The sequence below is a fragment of the Pezoporus occidentalis genome, unplaced genomic scaffold (assembly GCF_034315485.1).
Source record: "Pezoporus occidentalis ecotype Australia unplaced genomic scaffold, CSIRO_AGI_Poc_V1 ctg219, whole genome shotgun sequence".
In the NCBI taxonomy this organism is placed as follows: domain Eukaryota; kingdom Metazoa; phylum Chordata; class Aves; order Psittaciformes; family Psittacidae; genus Pezoporus; species Pezoporus occidentalis.
Genome location: NW_026914062.1, coordinates 556,683 through 572,296, shown reverse-complemented (window position 1 = coordinate 572,296; position 15,614 = coordinate 556,683). Strand labels below are relative to the sequence as shown.

The 15,614-nt window shown below is 51.8% G+C and overlaps 1 protein-coding gene across 2 annotated transcripts in view; it reads right to left on the bottom strand.

The window, feature by feature from the left end:
* Positions 1 to 891: 891 nt before the first annotated feature.
* The window catches only part of ACAP3 (ArfGAP with coiled-coil, ankyrin repeat and PH domains 3), a 75,470-nt gene continuing 60,747 nt past the window's right edge, over positions 892 to 15,614 (bottom strand). Inside the window, exons 12-20 of one of the 2 annotated variants that reach the window (XM_062620071.1) lie at positions 15,120 to 15,334; positions 14,414 to 14,518; positions 13,924 to 14,025; positions 11,236 to 11,328; positions 10,875 to 11,095; positions 10,623 to 10,732; positions 10,157 to 10,267; positions 9,991 to 10,052; positions 892 to 1,072 (exon numbers count right to left, since the gene is read on the bottom strand). In XM_062620071.1, coding sequence (XP_062476055.1) covers positions 966 to 1,072; positions 9,991 to 10,052; positions 10,157 to 10,267; positions 10,623 to 10,732; positions 10,875 to 11,095; positions 11,236 to 11,328; positions 13,924 to 14,025; positions 14,414 to 14,518; positions 15,120 to 15,334 — 1,126 coding nt within the window. In that variant the 3' untranslated portion in view covers positions 892 to 965. The remainder of the gene's footprint in view (positions 1,073 to 9,990; positions 10,053 to 10,156; positions 10,268 to 10,622; positions 10,733 to 10,874; positions 11,096 to 11,235; positions 11,329 to 13,923; positions 14,026 to 14,413; positions 14,519 to 15,119; positions 15,335 to 15,614) is intronic. The other variant, XM_062620070.1, reaches the window with a different exon arrangement.

The following is a 15,614-nucleotide window of genomic DNA, read 5'->3' as shown; positions in this document are numbered from 1 at the left end:
GGACACAGGCTCCTGGGAGAAGCGTGTGTGAGCAGAGAACTGCTTTCCTCAGGAGCTGAGCTCAGTTTGCTTCTGAGTGTGAGCTTCCAGCAGGTCTCAGCAGAGGGATGGATGATGGATGGGTGGATGATGGATGGGTGGATGATGGACGGATGGATGGATGGATGGATGGATGGATGGATGGATGGATGATGGATGGGTGGATGATGGATGGATGGATGGATGGATGGATGGATGGATGGATGGATGGATGGATGGATAGATGGATGGAAGATGCATGGATGGATGATGGATGGATGGATAGATGATGGATGATGGATGGATGATGGATGGATGGATGATGGATGGTGGATGATGTATGATGGATGGATGGATGAATGGATGATGGATGGATGGATAAATGGATGAGGGATGGATGGATGGATGGATGGATGGATGGATGGATGGATGGATGATGGATGGATGGATGGATGATGGGTGGATGATGGATGGATGATGGATGGATGAATGAATGAGGGATGAATGGATGGATGATGTATGATGGATGGATGGATGGATGGACGGATGATGGATGGGTGGATGATGTATGATGGATGGATGGATGAATGGATGATGGATGGATGGATGGATAAATGGATGGATGGATGGATGGATGGATGGATGGATGGATGGATGGGTGGATGGATGGATGGATGGATGATGGATGGATGGATGGATGGATGGATGGATGGATGGATGGATGGATGGATGGATGGATGGATGGATGATGGATGGATGGATGAATGGATGAGGGATGGATGGATGGGTGGATGGATGATGGATGGGTGGATGATGGATGGATGAATGGATGAGGGATGGATGGATGATGGATGGATGAATGGATGAGGGATGGATGGATGGATGGATGGATGGATGGATGGATGGATGGATAAATGGATGAGGGATGGATGGATGGGTGGATGGGGCTATCTGCAGGAGTGGCTGAAGTGCAGGCTCCTTCTTTTGAGCTTCTCAGGGTTGTTTGAAGCCATGTAAGAGAACTCCCGGAAGATGTCCAGGTACGTGGCATCTCCTGCAAAGATACACAGGAAGAGGCATTAATCCCCTTATTTCTGCTTTGCTTTTCCATCCGCTAACAACAACAGGATTATCCATGAGCTTGAACTATGCAAACTGCTCCCAGGCCTCTGCCTTCACAGTCAGACTGGGGATAATTCCTCCCTTTTAATAACCATGGTTCTTCTTTTCCAGAGCCCAAGAGACAGCAGAGAGACTGGAAGGAGAGCGCTGAGTGCTCTGGAAGGCAAAGGTCACTCCTTGTGCTTTATGCAACCAGTTTGCTGGAGCCAGTGCTCAGCCAGGAACAGAGATAAGGGCATTTACTCCTTGTCTGGCTTCTCTTCCAGCAGCCGGACCTCCCAGAGCTTGTTGTGGCAGGTACAGCATCAGTTCACCTGCACTGGAACAACACAACAACCTGTTGAGGGGCACTATCAGGTAATAACAGCTCTTGGCGCCGGCTGACTCAAGGCCTGTCCAAACCACAAGTGAAGGCAAAGAGTTCAGGTGTCCCAGCAGAGGTTCTTGATAGGATCTCCCTCGGTGCAGGGATGGTTTCAGGTTTATGCTGCAATCCTAGAGATAACTGGGCACCCGCATCCCAACAGTGACATCTCTGCTCTGCGTTTGCTGCTTGACATTCTAGGGCAGGTTTGGCCATGGACTGCTGAGCTCATTTTTACCTGGTGATGAACCCATGTAGCCACAGGGGAGAAGATAAGTGGAAAGATCACAGGTATTCACTGACAGCCACCTTTAGTCTCTCACACAGAGCTCCCGTGCCCCTTGGTTGACAGAAGACAAGTCCTGGAGAGTCACTGGAGGGTAGATCCGGAGCTGCAGAGCTCCCAGGCACATCACTGTCCCCGTTGGTGCAGTGCTGAGGGTAATACCCAAACGTGGTTCCACAAAGCCAACTTGAGCAGGATCCAGCGTGATCGTGGTGCCCTCTTTCACCCCAGCTCATGGGTGAGCACACTGGGATGAGAGAATTGTCCTTTTGCAGCCTATGAAGTGTCCAGCCCAGAGACCTGGAGGGTACCAGCCCTCAGCACTACCCACATGCGCATGGCAAAGGCTCACAGCACGACCCTCAGGAGCTGCTGTTTCAGGTACATCAATGCTCAGGCAGTGGCAGGTTTTGTGCCTGCCACAAACCCACCTTGACCTACCTGTGAGCTCCTGATTACAGTCACTGGAGCCTCTCCTTAACAGTGGGACTGAGCTGGCCTCCACTGCCCCACCAGTGCTGTCCTGTGCCTACAAACACGTCCCGATGTTACAGTGAGACCTGGACAACCCCCATCCCATCCCATCCCATCCCATCCCACCTCCCACTCTGCCTTTCCTTCTCTGGGTGCATCACGCAGCTTCCCAGCATTCCCACCTGCTCCCTACCTTCCTTCCCTATATAAAATCCTCCTTTTCTAGGAGAGACAAAACCCCAGCCCACCCACATGGCAAAGAGGTGACTGCTGCGAGGACAAGACTCAGCTCTCCAGGGTTTCTTTAGGATGAGTCTTGAGTCGGGAAGCTCACCCAGCAGCAGCAGGTAGGCAAGCACTGAAGGTGCTGATGGAGAGACCCAGGAACAGCCACTGCTTCTCCTCTTTGGTGTCCAAGCGGTACCTTAGGCAGCGGGACACAGAATTCCTGTTGCCTCCTGCCAGGTGATGTGGGTAAGATCCTGACTCTGTCCTTGTTCAGTGAGCTCACCAATCCTCCTGTGCACTGATCCGGTATTCATTCTGCTGACACTGAGATTTAACTCCAATTACAAGAATCCTACTGCTGTAGTAAAGCATCAGTCCCAGACTGGGGAAGAGAGCTGAGCATTTAATCCTCATTAACTAAAGAGAGAGTCTTTTGGGGATCTGGGTGCCTGCAGTCCCATTCCAGTCTCCAGTGTGTTTATCCTTGTGAGGTTTGGGGACACCACACTCTGCTTCAGACAGGAAACAGGGGCGAAGTGGGAGGCAGCAGCAGGGTGAGGAGCAAACCACGTGGCCCCAAAGCTCTGTGCTTATAAATGCACTGGAAGACCATGCAGCTCTCCTATTAATGCCTTAAATGACTGCAGTACTCCTGATATCCATGGATCCTTCCTCTTTAACTCCTCCACTGAGGTCAGGAGCCTACCTGGATGCATTAACTGGGATGTGTTTGTCCCTCCAAGGGGAAGCAGAGGTTATTCCGCAATCCTGGTTTTCTACATTTGTTTTCCATGCCAAGCATGACAGAAATGATGAGGCCAGGCCAGGCTTTTCTTCTTCTTTTATTTCTCTGCCACAGACACACAGTGTGAGAGAAACCAAGGGGAAGGATTGCACCGAGATACGTGGGGAAGGGTGGTCCATGTGCAGAAGATTCCGTGTAGTGCAAGGTCTCCTGTTACAGGATTGCTCATCACATACCAAGCATTGACTGATGCAGGTGCTCTGAAGAAACAGGAATGGGTGCGTTGGGGCAGGGGGGGCTGAGCTGAGCCTCTCACCTTTACCCCAGCCTTCTCCCAAAGCATCCTGACACCACAGCGTCACAAAAGAGCATCACAGAACCCCACAGTTAAATGCAGAGCATTATGTGCCATTCCGCTCTATTCACTGCCCTGAAACTCAAGCAGAGAAGGAAAACAGGTTAAAAGGAGCTGGGTTTCTAGATCCAGTTAATACAGGCAGCAAGGCGAGAAACCCTACACGAATAAATGAAGCCAAAGAAGGAGGAGGGAAGGAGTTTCTCTAGCTTTTTATTAAGAGTGTTTCAAGAGACAAGAGAAGAGCAGGGAAGGGGGGGAAAAGGCAGACACCACAGCAACAGGTTTCAAATAGTACAAAGATAATCACAGAGAGGAGATCTGGGTCCGTAGTTACAGTCAGCACAGGCTGTGCAGGGAGAGGGGGGATTAAAAAACAGGGTACAAAGTGGTACTGAAAGCAGGCAAGTGAAGGGGGGTCATAGGTTACAGCGTATTTACAGCCCAGCAGCCAGTGTGCAACCACCACACGGGGCAGCTTCCACTGCCTAAAGAGAGAACTTCTTCCTCTCTGTGCTGTTTCGATAGGAAGGGTTGGGATTCATGGCCAGGAGGAGGCTTTCTCATCCCAAAGGCTCTCACCTATGTAACCCTATGGGAAGAAAGGTGCTACCGTGATGCGGAAGCCACAGGTCTCACATAGCGTGGATTCCTGACCCTGGGATCCATCTAACATCCATGTGCTGTTATTGAGGGACACAATGGATTCAAGCCAACTGATCCCTGGGAATCCACACTGACATCCATGTGCTGTTACTGAGGGACACAATGGATTCGAGTCAGCTGAGGTCTATGGATGCGCTGACCCTCAAAGGCAATGCATCACTGCTGGGAGCACAGGGAGGTACAAACTCAACCTGCTCCTTCACAGCCCTCACTGTACGCTGGTGCTAAGGGCTGGCCGAGGTGTGTTTGTGGAGCAAATGCTCCACACGCGGTCCTCCTCATGCCTTGGAAACTCTCTTATTCCCACCTCTGTCCCTCATTGCCTCCCAGAACCATTCAGAGGCTCTGCCTTCCCACCGGGTTTACAGTAACCCCAACTCCCCACAAGGCTGAGGAGGAGCCAGCAGATCGATGTGAATCCCATTCCTATGGAAACAGCCCTCGACAGCCTGGAATCTCAAAGGAAAACCTGGCTTCCTCAGAGCTCCCACTCTCCTGCTCAGCCCCTTCTCCATGGAGCAGCACCGCACGCACGAGCACTCACACGGACACTTGGCGTCAGCCGCCCGATGCTTTAGGAGCGCGGTTTAATCCCTTCAGCCTCTCTTGTCTTTGGTTGAAAGCGATAACGCTCGGGCAGTGAGGAGGGAAGGGGGTTCAGGGGCAGTCGAGCAGCGCAGCACCGCCAGCAGCTCAGCACAAGGCACCCTGGCTGCGTGGGGCCACTGGACTGTAAGTAAATCAGTGCATTCCTTTAGGAGGTCCTGCTTTTCCTCTTGCATAAATAATGGCCATTTTGGCTGGGCTGAGATGTTTCCTCATCTCTTTCATGCTGAGCACGGCCTCAGCTCCTCCAACCTTTCTCTTTCAAGACAGATTCTGCCAATTCCCTGTTTTCCCTCTGGACTGCTCAAAGGAATTCCTCATTGCAGAGCCCATCTCAGAGGCAACAGCATGAACATAACGTGAGGCTTCCCTGGGTGACGCGTGGAGCTGGACCCTGGCATCATCTCCGCTTCCCAGCAACCTGACCTCATCCCGTTTGGAATCAGAGACGTGGCAGACCCCAAAGATCCAACCCTAGACTGCCTTGTCCAGGCACGTGGCTGTACAGGGTTTGGGTCGAGTCGAACAGCAGCTGGGGCAGGGATGGAACTGTCCAGCCTGATCCCCAACCCTCAAACAGTGACAGAATCCGCACGGCTGAGGCAATGGCTTGGGTCCATTTGTGTTTGGGCAATGCCTGGCACGTTGCCTTCTAGACAAAGGTGGCTCTCCTCATGTTAACTGTGGCTGCGACCACGGCGGATGGATAACACAGGAGGAATGCAAAGAGAGGGGGTTTGGCTTTGGATACCTCCAATGAGGCTGCACAACACAAACCCAGCTGTGGCTGAAGGCGCAAAGGAAGGTGTTCAATCCCCACCTTCCTTGGAGCCTGCTTGGCCTTTCCCTTTGCTCTGCCCTCCAAGCCTCCACGCCCGCAGGCACCCACCCACAGGACCACGGAGAACACGGAGAAGTGCCTTTCCCTGGAGAACCTTCCTGCTTTGGAAACTGCAGGCTGGGTGACAGCGATCGCGGGTTGAACCGGAGGCAGCTCTGATGGGAGGAACGGGGGGAGGAAAGGGAGGGAATTGGGGGGGGGGGGGAAGGGAGGTTTTGAAGGGTGATCCCTAAGGGGGCTACAAAAAAACTCCTGACATTAAATACAGAGCGACTGTATTGGAGGGAATTGCACTAATCCTCTGGGCACGGCGAGAATAAATTAAACACTCAACAAACAAGTTCACTGCTTAAAAAAGACAGCACAAAACCCATAACAAAAAGAACATACCCCCCCCCCCCCCCAATACTGTATGTAGGAAAAGTGCACAAAGTTGCTTTATACATTGAGTCTAAATAAAGTACCAATACAAGTTAAATAGAGAAATTGTCTTGCAAGACACCGCTTTCTGCATCAGTATTTACATCGGCTTTGACTTCGTGTACTTCAGCAGTGAGGCAGAGCTTCAGTGGACCCAACTGGACAGGACCTTTGTCTTGTGCCCCTGAGCTCCTGCTGCTGTGAAATCAAACGACCCAAAGTGGAAGCCACGGCTCCAGTTCTCACTGGCTCACAGCAAGGATCAGTGGTTTTGAACTCCTAAAAAGCTGGAAAACCGACGGGGGCGGTTGAAGATGCTGCCCATGGGAAGCCAGCCATTGCTGGGCCATGAGCGGGCTGGGAGTCGGGAGCACAGCAGGACCATGGCAGTGGTGAAACGTCCATTTCACTTGTGAGCTCGCTGAAGTAGCCCGAAAGATGCCAGCTCTGATTCAGTGCCCCAGGAAAGGGCACAGCTTGAGGGGACATCAGCACTGGCAAAGCCTCAGTTGGGGCAGGTCAGTGTGAAATGGGATGGGGTTAACAAAGAGAACTCATGACACAGAATCCCTAACCCAGGAAGCACCCTGGATGCTGGCTCCTGTACCAAGCACTAAGTGCTGATGTGGATGCCACAGGGTGACCTGCAAGACCTCAGCCTAAGCATAGCACAGTCCTGCTGAAGGCAGACCCATGCTTCAGGGTTTTGCTGTATTGCTGCAGGCTCGACACCGCATCCCATCCTGCTGGACCACAGCATCCAGCACCATCTGAGCTCTGCACAGAGCAGTGAGCATCGCAGGGTGTTTCACACCAGGGGTGATCTGTGACATGACAGACTTGCTCCTGACCCAACCCGGACTGAGAGCAACACCAGCTGCAAAGTGGGCTCCACTGGTAAGGGAGGGGTGTCAATGGGGCAATGACAAGGGAAGGCATCACCATTTGAATTTAGGGTGAAGTGGACCAGGAAGAAGACAAAGCCCAATGGAAAGGACCAAGAGATGAAGCTCCAGGAGGACACAAAGTGGTAACCTTTGTAATGCTGCACAAGAAACGCCAGCTGTACCTCACATGGGCATCAGGAAGAAAGATTTAACCCAGGGTGTATTAAACCCAAACTGCAGGAGACCACGCAGCAGCACTGCAGCAACAGCTACGCACAGTGCACATCTGCCTGCAGCTGGTATCACACAGCTGGATGCCTGGGGCCAGCCCTCTTCACTCAGTGATCATGGAATGGTTTGGGTTGGAAGGGACCTTAAAGCTCACCCAGTTCCAACCCCTGCCATGGGCAGGGACACCTTCCACTGGAGCAGCTTGCTCCAAGCCCCATCCAGCCAGGCCCTGAACACTGCCAGAGATGGGTGACCGGATTCCAGAGTCACTTGTGGGAGCTACAATGAGGACATGGTCCCTGCTCCTCTGAACCAAGGATTTCTACATCCTGCATTCCTCTGAAGCTGAACTGCGTTTTATGCACACTGCTCCATCCCAGAAGCACCCATCCTGAATCCCTGAGCAGAACGTGAGTGTCACCAAGGGACCTGCCCTCTGCCAACGAAGGGCACATCCCACAGCTTCTACTCCAGAGTTCAGAGGGAGCATTGCCTGTCAGAGGCTATGGGATAGCTTCAGACCAGAAAGGAACCCCAGGACAGAAAGAGTGGGCTGAAGGAGAAAATGCCATGAAAGGCCAATGGGGCCAAGCTCATTCGTTTTTGTTTTCCAGGACTGATGGAAGCAGACTGTTATTTATGGAAGCACAAAGGCCCTGGGGCAGCTTTTGCACTGCCATGACCTGCAGCAGCTCCAGCACAGTCACCAGGAGCATTTCAGATTCACAGCTGGGCCCCAGCTCAGAACGTGGTGCTCAGCACCGTGCACCCCAAAGGGAACAACCAGGAGAAAGCAACAAGAAAAAGATGGATTTCAAAACCCAGCCTGCACAGATGCAAAACTGTGGTCTGGCTCCAGCAGAGCTTGGGACAGCACCTTCCTAAGGAAGCAGGGATCCTCCCATGCACCGAGAGAACTTCCCACCAGAGACTAAAGTGGAGTTTATTGTTCCACTTCTAGATGTGAGCATGGACACTGGTGCTGTTGGTTCAGTCTGAGGGCAGCATCTTGAGTGAGGAGCTGGATCCCTGCTGCTTCAGTATCTGAGGACACATGATGTCAATAGGACAGAGCTGTGAAGGTTTGTAAGGGGAGCAGCACGCCAGCAGCCAGGATAAAACAATATAAAGGACTCAGACATGTACTGGGTGAAAAATACTCCGATTGTGCACCACTGCTGATGGAATGCAGGAGGATGGGGAACTCTGCCTGGTATTCCTGCCTTCCTTGCTAGGTCTTGATCCCCTCAAGATCCCAGCACTATCCATAAGGCACAACGGCCCAAGCCCAGAGCCAGCAGCCTGGGAGCCCAAGCAGGTAAATACCAGTTGTGAAGTGACAGCCATGAGCCCTGAAAAACTGAGGTCAGCTGCAGCTGAGGGCACTCCCAGAGGCTCTGACAGGGGCACACCTCAGCCTGGCACCCAGGACCCCAGCCAGAGGATACCTGCCAGTGGTACACGTGCTCAGAGCCAGCACTCCATGGCTGCAGCATCTCTGCGGAGCCACTGTAGCATGATCCCATCACGCAGACCATAAACACAGCAACAAAGTGCTCCAAGTCAAACCACGTTCCCCCACTCCAGCAAAGAATAACCCAAGGAAAGAAACAAAAAGGAGAAGATTCTGGCAGGCATTGGAACTGAGGAAGTCAAAAGCCCCTGGGCCTGCTGCTGAGATGCCCATCTCACACGCGTCAGCATGCGGGGGGAGAGCACAGAGGGATGGATACATGCAAGTCGAAGTCTCCTTCACAGAGATGCTAAGTCAGAAACCTGAAGGGAGCAGGAAACAAACTGAACCAAAGTCCAATTGCATCGTGCAGCCACTCGTTCAGGCAGTGGGAGTTGGACGTGGCTTCTCTTCCCTGACAGAAAGCCCATCGCCAGCGACAAGCTTCTCCCAGCCTCAACAGATTAGCACTGCTGCTTCCGTAACACTATAGGCAGGTTGCACCTTGGCCCTGGAAGCAGGTGAGCTATGGCTTTGACCAGCTAACCACCACAGGCAAAACAAGGGGAGTGTGGCTGGTATAGTCCTGAGAGCAATCGAGGTGAGGAGCCATCGCTCTCAATCCTACCCCTTCCGTTGTGCCTTCTGGAGCAAATCTCTCTCTGCCCCTCGAAACAGCCTGGTCCTGACTTCAAGGTCCTCTTTAGCTGTGCAGGCTGCTGCAGCAGTGCCATGGGCGAGCAGGCTGCTGGTCACGCTGCCAGGCCAGAGGGCTCCACGTCAGAATCCCTCCCAGGCTGTTCAGATGAGAACTCAGTGCGTGGAAACCACGCTGACGCAGAGAGAGGTCTGATTGTATCGTTGGTGGGCTCCTCCTGGTGATAGAGGGCTTCCTTTTCTTGTCTTCATTTTAAATGCTAAACTCACCTCCCACACTTCCCACACACTCAAGTCCACGTGCCATGGTCTGTGGTTATGCCCTAGGAGTCTCCTATACAAAAATCAACCATCCAGTAGTCAAGCATGAGAACTTAACGCTAACAGGAAGGATCCCTTTTCCTTCCTGCGTGCATCTCAACCTATAAGTGCAGGCATCAAAAACAGACCAATCTGCAAGAAACACCAAGATACCAAGGATGGGGCTTCTCAGGGCTTCTACAAGTTCAGCCCAACTTCAAGACAGCGAAGGGGAGGTGGGGGAGTTGTCACTAACACTCATCTATATTAAGGCTGATGAACTCCTGTATACACTTCCTGTACTGCAGCTCAGTAGGGCTGTTGCTGGGATATTGACCTGGTTGTCCAAAGGGCCCCTCTGCTTCTCGCATTTCCTCATTCATCCGAGCCAGACGCAGCCTAGAGAGAAAGCACAAGGGAGAGGGGTTTGGTTATTCCCCCCCATGGCCATTTACAGGCAGTGTTGCTCTGCACGTGCACTGCCAAGTCCTGGCTGCACTTACAAGGTGACTATGTCTGCATTGGCTGCCTGGACTGCAATGCTGAGCGGGTCCTGCCCATCGCCATCCACCGCGTGCTGATTTGCTCCCCGCTTGAGGAACAAGCAGACCTGACTGTACAAGGGAAAGAAAAGACCATCAGAGCACAATTCCAGCTCCCCCACCCCACGCTGATACAGGCAGAGGGCACTGTCCTTCTCTAGGCAGATACAGCTTCACTTGTGTTGGTCTAAATCAGGACATGCTGCACTGGCATGGAGAAAGGAATGGGTGTACAGCGGCCCAATTACCCCCGTCCACCAATATGGGGACAAATACCCTTAAAGATAACCAAAAGGGCATGTTTTGCAATAACCAATTCACCAAACCCCAGCTCCCCTGCCCACCTCACCCCCTGGCTCCCAGTGTTAAGGCTGTACCTCAGTCCAAGGGTGATGGAGCACATCCCAGCAACGTGCAAAGAACTTACCCAGTGTGCCCCAGGTATGTGGCATGGTGCAAGGGAGCTCGGCCTCGGATATCTCTTTGGTTAACATCTGCCCCATTCTGCAGCAGGAATTCACAGGCTATCAAGGAGCCCTGCCAAGAGAAAGGGGGATTTCTAACCTAATTCAGCCAGCAGTACTGAGAGGATACAGGGGCATGTACCAGGCTGTAGGCTGGCCATGGTCAGTGCACCCTGAACTAGAGTCAAGACCTCCCATTGCCAGCCACAGCGTACCCCCATCACAGCTTGAATCAGAGGAGTTTTGTTCTCATCTTCATCATTCACCCAGTTGATCTCAGCCCCATTTGCAAGTGCTTCTGCCATGAGAGGCAGGTTTCGGGCTTGTGCTGCCTTGTAGATCAACAAGCCAGGATGCAGCTCCCTCAGGTCCTCCAAATCTGATGCTTCTTGTTCAATCTCTGCTTCACCACTCGACTCCTCTGACACCTCGCACTCTAAGAAGAGTAAAGGATAGAAAGAGATGATCCAATAGCTTCGTATTTCCAGTTTCTTCTGCTCCCTGTTGTTCTTGGCACCAGGCAGCCCCTGCCTTAGCATTAGCTGCCTCCCCACACTTGTGGCCTGTGACACCCACCTTCCTCTGTCACGCTGTCCACCACAGAGCCAAACACGAGGATATCCGTGCTGCCATCTGTGCTCCCTCCGAGTCCACTGTCACTGCTCAGACCTGCAGGGCCAACAGAAGACAAACCAAGCCCATTTTAATACCCTGGCATTCCAGTACCGGGCACAGCTGAGACCACAGGGGAAAAGGGCTGCGCAGAACGTCACACACACACTGCACCGGGCACTGCAGCGAGGGAGAGGGGGACTGCTATCCCATTTAGCCCCACTCAGTAACACTGCCCAAGGAAAAATGGCAAAGCCTTATGGTGTCCGTGTCCCCACGCTGCCCTTCATGCAGGGATGCTCCAACATTGCCATGGCACTTTGGACTGCTGAGGACAGCCCTTGCTGCAATCCATGAGGGACGCCGTGACGTAGACTGGAGCAGAGCAGCAGCAGAGACAGCTTTGCAGCGGGTTATGCAGTGTCAGAAGCAAACAGACACCCTCTGCTTTTACCACTGGTAATCTCAGTTTCTACTCTAGCCATGCTCTCCCCGGAGCTCTGCAGTTGTCACTTGCCAATGCATTGCTCTTGTCACGGATTACTGACCACGACTGGGGCAAATATCATCAACATTGTGTATCTCAAGGCCAGACTCCTAAGGCATTGTCCATTGGCTCATTCACCTTCACAGACCTCCCCTCCCGTTCCCTACAGTGCTTCCCACCTTCCCTGCTTAGCTGATGAACGTTGCAAGACAAGAAATGGGAGTCAGGAAGAGATGAAGTGATTTGCCCAAGGACACGCAATGTGTCAGTGGCAGAGAAACTTGGTACCTTTACTGCTTGCACCCAAAAGCAGTCAAGAAACTGATAGGAAGACAGGAATTGCTCCTGTGGGAGCATGGATGGCACATCCCCTCTGCTCCAGGGGATGCCTGCACCTCTTGGGAACTCCATCTGGATTCAGCTTCTTCCTGCTTTTAACTTCCCAATGACTGTAAGGGCTGGGGGTGCCTGTCCTCCCACAACTCAAGAGGTTAAGTCCCCCTGATCTACCCCAAGACCTCCCCTCAACCCCTTGTGATTAGGGATTAAAACAAGCTGACAAAGCTCCTGAAGTATGAGCTGAGTACTCTTTGCAAAGAGCAAAGGGGAACAGCAGGGAAGGCTGCAAGAGCTAAGGATCTGAGCCTTGAAACAAGCAGAACAAGACACCTTAACCTTAAAGGCTGGCTGTTGAAAACTTCAAGCAGCTACAGCTAGGACCCAGATAAAGAATATCATCTAAATCAGTGGTCCTGACATTCTGGCTCACAAGTAATGCTTCAGCACTGTTCAACAGCCAGAGGGGATAATGAACCTACAACAGGGAAGGTTTGAAGTGACACCCATTGGATTTGCTGTCAGGAAAATCATTGCTGGCTGTTGCAGAAAGGAAGCATGGTGCTTGGTGAGATTGTGCTCTGCATTGTCAGGACAATAAAGAGTGACTCCAACAAGTCTAGAGCTACATCCAAGCAAGAAAGGAGGATCTAGCTCCCATCACACAAACATTAATACATCAAATTCCCAGTTCTGTTCCCACTGAATCAGTGACAAATTCCCATCTTCTTCTACAAGGCTGTGGAGCAACTCTGAGGTCTTGCATCCCCCAAGTACTGTTTCTGTTGACTAATAACCCTAAATTCCTCGAGACTGGAAGAGCCCGCAAGGCACCGATTCAGACAAGCACTGAAGCATCATCTTCTTGATTTCAAGAGATAACACGTACTTGTAGGAAAGCCTCTCATTTTCTGCTGTGCTGACTCAGGACCCTAAGTATTTCTCAGAAGTTCATACAACAAGAAGCAACTGAGCTGGTAGGCGAGAAGTTACCACTCCTCAGCTAAGTATGATAATGGACTACAGGACTGCTCTGTGAAGATGTGGGGCATTTGAAGTAAACACTTCTCACTTCCTATTTGCCATGAGATCCCATCTGCAGAGGACTGGATCCTTTATCTCATCTGAGGGATAGTTGATCCTTTAAGATATAGTAACTCAACTGCTGAGTCAAGTAAGGTCTTTCTCCAAGTGAGACCCCACTTGGAGTACTCTGAACAGTTCTGGTGGCCCCAGCACAAGAAGGACATGGAACTGTTGGACATGGAGCAAGTCCAGAGGAGGGCCAGGAGGATGATCAGGGCCTGGAGCACCTCCCATATGAGACAGGCTGAGAACATTGGGGCTGTTCAGCATGGAGAAGAGAAGCTGCATGAAGGCCTGAGAGCAGCTTCCAGTGTCTGAAGTGGGCCACAGAGCTGCTAGAGAGGGACTCTTCATCAGGGACTGTAATGACAGGACAAGGGGTGATGGGTTCAGACTTAAACAGGGGAGACTTAGGTTAGATATAAGGAAGCAGCTCTTCCCTGTGAGTGATGAGGCCCTGGCACAGGTTGCCCAGACAAGCTGTGGCTGCCCCATCTAGAACTGGATGATCTTAAGGTCTTTTCCAACCCAAACCAGTCTACGCAGGAAACCCTAGGAAGCTTTCCTGCCCTTCAAAAGCCAACCAGGCTGTCTTTCCCACAAGGGACTGACAATTCCATGATTCTGTGTACGGGTTCCAATCATTTGGCTGAAAGAAAACACAAAACTGCTTCTGAAGCTTGGTTTGGAACAGTGAAATTTGGGTGTCTCTTTTGCTGCTAGCTGCCAGAGCGTCACCTTACCTCCGTCCAGGAGGAACGGCGTACCGCTCCCACCGGGACCAATGCCACTGCCACTCCATGGGCCAGCTGCTAGCGGATGCTGCATAGAGATGTGGCTGGCACCTAGAGGAAGGTGGACGGAACATGAGGGGAGTTCATCGTCACAAACACAAAAAAGAAAAACTGTCCTGAGCAGGACTTGTTAAAAAAAAAAAAAGGAGGAAAAAAATTAAAAGCCAAAATTAAAACCAGGAAAAAAACAAAAAGCTGATGGAATGCAAAAGATGTTGGGAAAAAATCCCATCAGAATGCAAACACCAGGGACTGACTGGGTATTAACAACAGAGCAATGGGTTGGAGTTGGTGTAACTAACTCCCCATCGCTCCTCTGACATAGTTACCCTCTCTCCAGTGAGGCCGATACCTTCCCTTAGGCCTGGTGCAATGCACGTGCCCTGGCAGAGCTGGAGGTGAAGCGTGCCAGGAGCAGGGGTACTTTCTTTGTACTTACTACGTGGGCCGGAGCCAGCACCAGTGTCAAAGTAGGAGAAGAGAGAGTCCAGCTCGTCGGGGCAGAAGAGGGAATCTCGGCGGAACTTCCTCTCCAGCGTAGCTGCTGTTCCACACACAGAGAGATGAAAGACACAGTTCATAACAGCAAGTGAGAGTTCTGCAGCTGTGGTTACACAGGCTGAGCTTGCACATCCGATGGAACCCAGGGTCCAGTGCCATCCTCATGCCCATGTACACCACCAAAGTACAAGAAAGAGCTGACCACAGGTGATACACTGCAGACAGAGTCATCCCAGAGCATCCTGAGCAGCCAGAATCCCTTAGAAGCATGGCCTCTCTTACAGACCAGGTAAAAATCAAAGGATTTGAAACTTATTACAAAGCAGGAAGCCGGGATACAAAATAAAACGCACAAAGCAGCATATATATGCTCATATATATATATGTATGACCCTATGCTGGATATCCTTAGTGTAATCATCTCTTCCTTTAGCCACAAAAACCTCCTTAAACAGATGGAAAATGATAAGAAGTGGCTCTAAATCCCCACATCAACAGTTTGTGCAACAGCATTTTGCTTCTACCTCTGGCAGGCTTGCAGGTCCTAAAGCCAGGGCCCCCCAGTGTTGCAAGGGCTGTACACACCTACAGAGCGGTGGGCAGGCCACGCTCTGCATGGGGAGCAGGGAGAAGGGGGCTCCCACCTGAGGACAACATGGCTGGTGATGCGTTGCCTGCTTCGTGGCGGTACTTCCTGCGAGCTGTGGGTGCTTTGGTGGTGCTGTTGTTCCTCTGGCACTTCTTCACACACCAGCGCCGAGGTTTCCGCTCGTTCTCTGTTAGCGTCTCCCCGTTTGGCAGCTTCTTGAGGAATTTCTTCTCCACATACTTCACTTTGATCCAGGCTTCCTTGTCCTGCCTAAGAGGAGAGCGGCATAAAGCTGTGCCCAGCATCACCGTTCAGCTAAAGCAAACCTAAATGCTCCATCCCTGGCAGTGTTCAAGGCCAGGCTGGACAGAGCCTTGGGTGACATGGTCTAGTGTGAGGTGTCCCTGCTCATGGTACGGGGCTGGAACTGGATGATCTTAAGGTCCTTTCCAACCCTAACTACTTTGTGATTCTAAAGGCAACACCGCATGCTTCAGTACATGTATTTGCATGGTCTCAGAGCAAGTGGTAACCCAGCAAGCCCTGGTTC